Source organism: Semicossyphus pulcher, unplaced genomic scaffold (genome assembly GCF_022749685.1).
Source record: "Semicossyphus pulcher isolate SPU_LCO1_2020_fin unplaced genomic scaffold, fSemPul1.0.p SCAF_1, whole genome shotgun sequence".
Classification (NCBI taxonomy): Eukaryota; Metazoa; Chordata; class Actinopteri; order Labriformes; family Labridae; genus Semicossyphus; species Semicossyphus pulcher.
The window spans coordinates 13,394,908-13,404,409 of record NW_027211603.1 but is presented as its reverse complement, the minus strand read 5'-3'; the positions used below and the strand labels follow the sequence as shown (position 1 = coordinate 13,404,409).

The window sequence follows — 9,502 nt, the reverse complement described above, 5'->3', positions numbered from 1 at the left end:
AGGCCCTGCTTCTTGGGCTCCACTAGCACCGCCTTCATCCAAGTAGTCAAGGGTGCGTTCGATTCGTTGACTGCTGTGTCGCGCAGGGACTCTGGGTCCACCTCTGCACGTCAAACAATTGACAAGGTAGCGTCGTTATAAAAATTCCTATGTATATTTTATGGATTTAAACGTTTGTTTTTGTAACTAATGTGATGAACAAAAGATGATTTGACAAAGTTTGACTATTTTGAAATTCCTAAACATGGGCTTCAACAGTCAAGACGTAGGCTTATTTTGGCCACATGCCAAGAAGTGATGTCATGACCTGTTTTTTTTCTCTTCTACCAACTAATGGAGAACATTTACTGCATATTGGCCAAAAGTTTATAGGCTTACAGTGTTTACCTTCCCTTCTTCTTCATAGTCAGTGTGTCAGTGGCATGCTCCTTGGATCAAAGTGTCTGGCCTTTTCATGTTTACCTGCAAGGGTCAGTTGATTTTCAATTAATCAACACGTTGAGGGCAAATAGCACATTTTTAACCCAGATTTGGACTTTTAGTCTGTACTGCATGAATGAAAAGCAAGAAGGTGTGCTTTGAGCGGTGTAGTGGTTGCCCAGCAATCTAATAAACACATACCACGAAGGTATCCATAGCTGCAGTTGAACACATGTCCCTGCTTCAAGGACAAGTCTCTGTTGGAAGGATGTTTAATTTTTTAAAAGGCAGTTTTTACAGGGTAAGAAAGGAATAGAGGAGTATCTGGGATATTGTATGCACTTCAACATTGGTTTGGTGTCCTTGAAGCACAATGTTTATTGTCTGTTAGATAGATAACTCTAGTGCCACCATCAATCTTATGGTTCAGTCTTTTTTTATATAAAGTCATCCTGGGCTTTTTACCCTGGTCTCATCATACAAAATTTCTTTGATTAAGATGAGTCTAGTATATCAATGTGAAACAATTTATTTAAAGGCCATGATAAAGGCAGTTATAAATTAAATCCAGTGATTAGAATCCCAGAACGTGGCTTAGTAGGATACCTTTTAATTACATCTTAATATTGTTATGAAAAGCCATGATAAGTATATTAAATAGCAGCAGACACACATATAATAAGAGTGTGACAGCAGACACAAAACCTTCACATCAGTAAACCTTAAAGGGTAAAGCAGTCAAGAAAATGTGTGGTGATTTTATGCCATTTATATTGACTACAACTGTTTTTGTAGTTTTTCTAAAAATAAATCATGTAAAAGTCATGTTTAGAAATGGGACAGTAAACATAATGTAAGATGTGTCAATCTCAACTTCTCAAGCACATTTAAATTGAAAGAATGGATAATATCTTTAGACTCATACCAAGCCTCACTGATAAGGACTGCTCATTGAAGAGGAAAAGTAACTTGAAAAAAATGTAAGCTCATAATATCAGCAATAATGTCAATAGCTGTGTCTTTTTTGCATTATTTTTCATTCATATTACTGTAGTTCACAATACTGTAGTGAAATAATAAGTGTCCAGCAGAGGGTGCTATTTATGTAGAAATTTCAACCTAATATTTAGCGCAGTTCTTCCCCTTATGAAATCACTGATATTGTACCCATTTGGAATTATGTTATATTTATAAGGAGAGCCCTTTACTTACTTACGTTGTGATGTATCAAATTATTAAAAATAACAGTGATCATACACAATCTACACATTTTATTGAACCATTAGGAGACCTTGTAAGTCCTGGTATTTGTGATATCAATGCACCTTTTGGGATTGTGTCTATAACCATGCTTTTATTAACACTGCTGCCTTTTTCAGTTTGTGAACTTCAGTGTCTTTTACAAAAAACAAAGGGGGCAGGTATCGACCCACCTTCACAGGAAACTTGGGCTTTCTCAATGAAGATCACAAAGCATGAATTTTAAAAACATATCCACATATTTGTGTGCTTTTGCTGCCCTTTGCTCTTTAAAGGAGTTGTCTTTGATGAATATGATCAATGTCAGGCTACACTTCATTTCATACATTTTTGGAGACAAGCAGTGAAAGCACACGAGTAGTTCTCCATTGAATGACCTTTAAAAATTCAAGATATTGTCAGTTCATTCATCTGTTTATTGATAATATATCATCATACTGGAAAACCCTTCACACAAGCCCAGTTGTTTGGCACTTTCCTGCACACGCTCTACTCAGGTGGTGAGCGACTGACCCACAGTCTGTCCTAGCAACCAACGCCGGTGTCTTTATTTCTCAGTCTCATTTTAGGTCAACAGGACTAGAACTTGCAGACAGATGGGCTTTGGACGCTTGCACGATAACTCTGTGGGGTTTTCTAAGGCCTCCCCACATGTCTTTGAGTCCTCTGTGCAGCAGGGTGGTTGGCTGGGATGGTGGTTATCCTCCTGGGAATGCATTCCAGAGCTTCTGCATCATGTGAAACTCAGCCGCTGCTGCCCCTTTGTCACTGTTTAGCTCTGCTGCCAGCAGGGAAAACAAACACCATCGATCTTATTTTCTTTAACAGAGACAAACTAGAACTTTTTTTGTATCAAGGAAGCAGAAAAATAGATCAAATCAAGATCTAGCTCCATAAAGAGCAAGAAAATGTGTTTTATCTCAATATTCCTGTGAAACAAGGTTTTTGGAATACATTTTTGTACTCTCTTGTTTGTTGTCATATTTCTTTGTCGTAATATACACTGAATAAACCAGGAATATTATATTTGTGCTTGTCAGAGAGCTGTATACAGTTTGAATGGTTACCTCGCTAATTTCACTAGATATTTGCATAAAACATCAAACTTTTGTTATTATTATTACGTTTTTATCCTGACTCATTATGCTCAACAAGGTTTCTCTATAGACATTGTGTTGTCTGTGCTTTTTTAACAGAAGATGGCGCTGTCTCCTCAGTAATGCTTTCTGTCTTGCATTAAATCTAAACATGAGTGATAACTGTTTTTATTTTAAGATCCCTGCATAGGAAAAAATGAACACAACAATAAAAACAAGAAAAGAAAGAAAAGCCCCTCTAAACAACCAAAACCAATTGGATAATGAATCCAACAGGGAGCATGTAATACAAATTCTTGTACGAGTTCAAGAGCATTCAACATTTTAAAGTTTAGTTTTATTAAATAAAATTACAATAATATTTCTGTCACATGCACTGAGACAGAGTTCTTGCTTTAGTTGTATTCATACTGCAACAAGTTATCACTACTCTTTAAACTGTTTGAAAGTCTTGTTTAAAGTCAACTTCAACTTCGCCTAAAGCTGCACAAATTAACCTGTTTGGCAGCTTTCCAAAGGCAAAACAGATACCAGGTTGTTAAGCTTTGAGTGATGTAATGAGAGCATTTGTCCAATTGTTGTGCAGATTCTTCAGTCTTTCCTCAGTTTCACTGAGAACAGTAGAAAGAAGGAGCGTGTTTGTGTGAACTTCTGGTGAAAGAGTCGCGCCTTTCTGTTCACGGGATGGTGATGCATTGCTATTATCACTACTTCTTGTAGATTCATGTGTGGGAGGAATGTCTTCAAAGTTGTACCCCAAGTTGATTTGACAAATGAACACCATGTCTAACTGTCATCAATGTTTTTCAGATACCTTTATACAGCAGTGTTGAAGTGGCATGCTGCTTTGGTTTTAGTTAAAGGAGACAACATGTTCACCTGGAAAGGTCAGTTTGTGAATTTCATTAAGTCTCACCCTGACCACCCTTCTCCCATTAACACGTGGAAGGCAAATAGCAAAGAGGTGCAAAGCATCAGGATACTTTGTGTTGTTAGAGTTAAAGTTTGGTCCTCTTTATAACCCCAACAAGATAAACAAACCCGGGCCCACATCAGTAACATCTTGCATGGGAAAGTACATAAATACTTCAGAAAGACTGTTCCCAAATATGATTATAATCCCACATGATTTAGGCACTAATGTTGATTTATGATTAGTTTTCTTCAGCTCAAAGATAAATCACATTTTCCAATCATGAAAATTCAATTAAGCAATTTGAACCCAACTATGCCTTTAAACTTTTCATGCTCCTTTATATAACTGTACTCACTATTTATTTTCTTGCAGACAAAAAACAAAACATCAGAGAATCCCAGACATTTCTTTTTTATGGGAATCACTTTGTGCACGTGCGTGCGTCTGTGCGTGTGCTCGTGTCTGCTGCTCAAGTAGTTTCACTGACACGCTGCCTGCCATGCATAATTTATATCATAGTAAAAGTCCTCCGCATTGCTCTTTGGCAAAGCAACAGCAGTGGTGAATTGTGCGTTTTACAAAGTACAAATAAGTACCAGTCTCCTCGTGGTCGCCCTCGGTCCGCAGATGTAGCCCAGTGAAACAGAGCACACAGAAATATGCGCTGAAGTGGGTGTGTGCTGGGAGAGGAGGGGTTAAAGATTGGGAGGGTATAGATTGCAGACCGAGCAGTAGTGGGGTAGGCTGGATTGTGATAGCGACAGATGTCTAGAGAACTGTGAGGGGGCACTCCTCAGTTACAACACAGTCCCACACTGCACCTCGGAGAGCAGGGGCGGAATCTGCAGCTGTCACTCCAAAGGTTTACCTCCATTATCACACATCCAGCCGGAGCGTGGAAAAGAAGCTCAAGTGATCACTCTCTGGAAATACAGGTCGGTAACATCAAAGCATTTATTTATTTATTTTTTAATTGCAACATGTCTAGGATGTGTGTTTAGTTGGGGAAAAAAAGAAAAGAAGTAAAAAGAAAGATGCGCTGCAGCTCTCCCATTGTTCTCTATTTCTTTGCCTTTCTCTTATTATGCTAATTTGTACATTTCAAGGCTGAAATAATAAAGGCAGGATTTTGTCCTTTACCCGTTTCTAGCGGTCTAATTTGATTTAGTGCGTCTTCTCAGGCAGTAGAGCTGTTTTTCAAGTAGGCCAGGCGATTTAAGAACCTGAAGAAAAAGAAAGCCCAAAGCTAAAAAAAAGTTGAAGTTCTTATTACGTTTTGGCACGTTTTTGTGATAAATTCCGTTTTCTGTTGCATGCTGTGTGAGTACGACATTTTCAAACGGTGAACAAAAAGGGCAGAGCAGCTGAGAGGAGAAGCAGCGGTGGGTGGGTGGGTTGAAATGGGGGATGGAGACCCCTCTACAGCTTTTATCACTCAAGTGTTCATAGCCGGTGTTTAGTATTCCCCTGTATAGTAGCCGAAGCCTCCTTACCCTACACTTTACTAAAGATTAGCAGCAGTGTTTGCTGCCAAATTTGCCCAACCTCTTACTTTTGTCAGTGAGCTGCTGGTGAGGAATTCCCATCCTTTGTTACCGGCCACCGGCACATGCTGCCTTAGCTTGTATCTCCTTTATCTTTCTGATATATGTGTATTAAAGCTTTTTGTCTACTGTACATTTTAATATTTTAAATCAGAAATCAGCTTGAAAAATTTCATTGCAAATCCACAAAGACTTGACGTCAAAATAGCAGATTTTCACCTTTAACTGTACTTGCTTTGTCTGATTTGGAGGACACTAAGAGCATTAGACAAATAAATGTTAACCACAAAAAAAATAACTTATAACTACTTAAAAAATAGGTCTATCGGTAGAATTAGGCTTGAGCTGCCTTATAGGCTGATGCAATGCCCTCTTTCTACTACGGAACAGATCATTATTGGTGTAAGGGATGTGCAGTCATCATGGTGTGTGGTGCATCCTGTCTTGGTTGCTATGTTGTAGCACTAAGGACAGTTCCCAGATTGTTCGTACTCGACCGTACCAACATGCTTCCTTGTAGGGTAAAAGTCTTGTTTGTGGCAATTTGATAGAAACAACAGCTATAACAGGAAAACAACCCATCTTGCATCATAGTTCCAGCTCTCGTTGGAAGAGCAACTGTCAAACTGAAATAAGCGAATCCATCCTTCAGACTTTTGAAATGAATGAAATATAAACATGCAATCATCATTTTACAGAACCGTGGCGTGACAGGGCTCTCATATGATCAAACAGGTTGATTTGTTCAAGGTCAGCTGAAACACAATCAGTAAGATAAAGTTGAACTTCCAGTTCTCTTTTCTGTCACTTGGAGGAAGTTACACTCTGTGGCAATCACACAGTCTTCCTCCTCTGCAGTGTTTTGTCATCAACACAAAATATATCTGGTTTTCAGTGATCAGCTGTTCATATAAAAGATCCAGTTATTTTAGTTTATATCATAGATGTGAATGTAGCTGCAGGCTCTGGATTTCCTCAGTCTCTGTGTGTTGTGAAACTCTCGAGACTGTGTAGGTTGTCATGCTCACAGAGGAAAAGTTGGTAATTTACATGATAGAGGTTCAACTCAGAGTTTGGCAGTGAGCCTTACACAACATTCCTGGAAGGGTAGAGAGTCTGCAGAGTTGTCTGATCTCAGTGCGAGGTTCCCATGCATTTACATGTGCTTTCTAGCCAAACTGTGCTGGGCAGAGTGCAGTTTCCTAATTGAACTCGTTGTTCACTACTAGACAAAAGACTTCTCTCCCTTCTCCTATTTGACAGAACGGTCTTTTACATTTAAAGGAACAAAGTTGCTGCATTTTAGACGGTTTGACTGACCACATACCTAACGCAGTGTTAAAATTTAACCACCAAAAATAACAACCGTAGTTGTCAGCACTATGCTTAGGTAGCACAGTGGTTTGCTTGCTAGCACTGCTACCTCACAGCAAGACAATCCTGGGTTGAAACCCTCCCAGGTTGGGCCTTCGATTGAGCAGTTTTCATGCTCTTTTGTTGGCATTGTGTTTCTTCCTATACAATTCAGGTTAATTGGAAACTTATAATTCACTTACGTCGGTGTTGTCTTATGTCTACAAGATATACTTTTGATATATTCCTGATTAAAGAAGCAGACCAACAAACGTTTTTTTTCGCTATATTAAATGACATTTTCATCTGCTTTTTTCTAGGACACACCATGGGAGGAAAACTGAGCAAGAAGAGGAAGGGATATGATGTGAGCGACCCCAAAGAGGCAAAGGATGAGGCCCCAGCAAAAGCTGCAGGCGTCGAGGAGTCTGTTAAAGTGGAGGCTGCAGCCCCAGCCACACAAGCTACGTTGCCAGCTGAAGAAGACAAGGTAGTAGAGGAATCGGTGGGGTCAGCTGTGGCATCAACAACAGAAGCTGTGCAAGCTCCAGAAGTGCCCAAATCTCCTCCTCCAGAGGAACCGGCAGCACCAGCTCCAGTAGAGGAACCAGTTGCAGTAGCAGAGGCACCAGCTCCAGTTGCAGAAGAACCAGCTGCAGCAGCAGTGGAGGCGGTGGCAGTTGCAGAAGAGCCAGTTGCAGCGGCAGTGGAGCCAGCTCCAGTTGCTGAAGAGCCAGTTGCAGCAGCAGTGGAGGCAGTGGCAGTTGCAGAAGAGCCAGTTGCAGCAGCAGAGGAACCAGCTCCAGTAGCAGAAGAACCAGTTGCAGCAGCAGTGGAGGCAGTGGCAGTTGCAGAAGAACCAGCTCCAGTAGAGGAACCAGTTGCAGCAGCAGAGGAACCAACTCCAGTAGCAGAAGAACCAGTTGCAGCAGCAGTGGAGGTGGTGGCAGTGGCAGAAGAACCAGCTCCAGTAGAGGAACCAGTTGCAGTGGCTGAGGATGCAGCTTCAGCAGTAGAGGAGTCAGCCCCAGTAGTAGAGGAACAAGCCCCAGTGGTAGAAGAACAAGCCCCAGTGGAGGCTACAGTACCTGTTCCAGAAGAGCTTGCGTCTGCAGCTGCACCTGAAGAACCTGTTGCATCGGTAGAGGCTGTGCCAGAGCCAGAGGTCATTCCTGCCGCTACAGAGGAAGTACTTGAGGTACAAGAGCCAATCGCAGAGACTGTTACTGAGCCAGAGGCCACTGTGGAGGAGACAGTGGTAACTGCTGTTGTCCCTGAATCCGAGCCAGTGGCTGAACCAGCTGCAGAGCCAGTGCTGGAACAAGTCCCTGAACCAGAGCAAATCCCTGAGCCAGTTCAAGAAGCAGTACCAGAACCCGAACCAGAGCAAGCACCAGTGCCAGAGCCTGAGCAAACGGTTGATGCGGTAGAATCTGCAGCAGTTGAACAAGTAGAAGTGGTTGAGCCAGAACCAGTTGTAGCCACATCTGACATTACTGAAGCACCCGTGGTCTTGGAGACTGCAGCAGAGGTCCCCACTGAACCTCAGTCTGTAGAAGAGGAATCTGTTGCAGCAGAGGCCTCCAGCACTGAGGCGGCAGCTGAGCCAGAAGCAGCAGAACCTGTCCCTGAGATCGTCATCTCAGAATCTGTCTCCGCCAACGAAATTACTGCTGAGTCTGAAGTGGTAGTTGAAGCCTCTGTGGAAGAGGTGCCTTGCCCTGAGCCTGAGGTAGAAAGCAAGATGGAAAACGGGAATGTAGAGAGCCCTATTGTTGTCGAGGATGTGGTTGCAGTAGAATCCCCTCCAGCTGTAAATGGAGAGTGCACAGATTCTTCTGCCACACCGGTCGAGGAATGTGTTAATGGTGATGAAAAGCCAGAGGAAACACCTATCAAGGAGCAGAGTGACTTTGAACTGAAAAAGGACGTGAACCTGAGCGGGGATGTCCAGGAAGTTCCAGAATCAGTCCCCAACATGTTGGAGCCTCTCAGCACTGAGGTGACCCAGGCAGTTTGAGAAAGAAGCCATCATTCAAATCAATGTGAATTCAGTTTAATCCTCTGATGGTGCAAGAAAGCCATCAAGGTATCACAAACACAGCTAGGCTTTCTGGAATGCTGTAACCACCGCAATGTCTATAATGGTAACTCAGGCAAAAGGATGTTTTTCTGTCGAGTAACCAAAAATGAAATGCAACCACTTGAGGATAGAAAGAGAGAGAGAGAGAGAGGGAGGGACAGAAGCAGAGAGATAGGAAGTGAGATGGACGTGCAGAGGAGACATGAGTTTGGAATTTGAGGGCGAGTGCAGACAGACCGTGAAACTGGACAGCAGAGCAAAAATACTGGACAGTAAATATGATATTAATGAATGAAATGATTAAATATGTCTTTGTGTGTGAGCCTGACGAATATTACGAAGTGGTCTATTGGAACAGCATTCATTATTAGTATGTTATCTGATTTAGAATGTCATATATCCTTTCTATTACTATATGCAGAGACATAACATAAATGTTTTGGCCTTTTATAATACTGGTACCTGTGAGGACTGTTCATTTGAAATTGATTGTTCGGAATAGAGAATAAAAAGAGATTGTTATAGCCTACAGTGATCCTCTTTTCATTTAATTCTTTAAGCATCAAATGTGTCACAAATGTTTGAAGCACTGGGTTACTCGTTACTCTGATCTCTTGGTCAGACTTCATTTTCCGAATGAGACAGTAAATCTTTTATCTCTTCAAACCATGAATCCCAAAATTTAATTTTTGTTTCTATTGTTGAAAGAGAAGCAGAGAACATTATTTACAGAACATCTCAGCTCTGTTAATCTAAAACCACTTGTTGACATCCACTGCCGTTCATATCACCTGTAGTGGGTCAGAGTTTGACCGATTATTCACATCTA

General features: G+C 41.5%; 1 protein-coding gene across 1 annotated transcript; it reads left to right on the top strand.

Annotated features, from left to right (window-relative positions):
- Positions 1 to 4,437: 4,437 nt before the first annotated feature.
- LOC138586289 (calphotin) lies at positions 4,438 to 9,196 on the top strand. Its single transcript, XM_069657876.1, has 2 exons — positions 4,438 to 4,628; positions 6,911 to 9,196. The coding sequence occupies exon 2, from the start codon at positions 6,919 to 6,921 to the stop codon at positions 8,608 to 8,610; it is 1,692 nt and encodes a 563-aa protein (XP_069513977.1). The 5' UTR covers positions 4,438 to 4,628; positions 6,911 to 6,918; the 3' UTR covers positions 8,611 to 9,196.
- The last annotated feature ends 306 nt before the right edge of the window (positions 9,197 to 9,502 follow it).

What these genes read in the sequence shown, in the direction of transcription:
- LOC138586289 (XM_069657876.1), top strand. Translation starts at nt 6,919, where the DNA reads ATGGGAGGAAAACTGAGCAAGAAGAGGAAGGGATATGATGTGAGCGAC.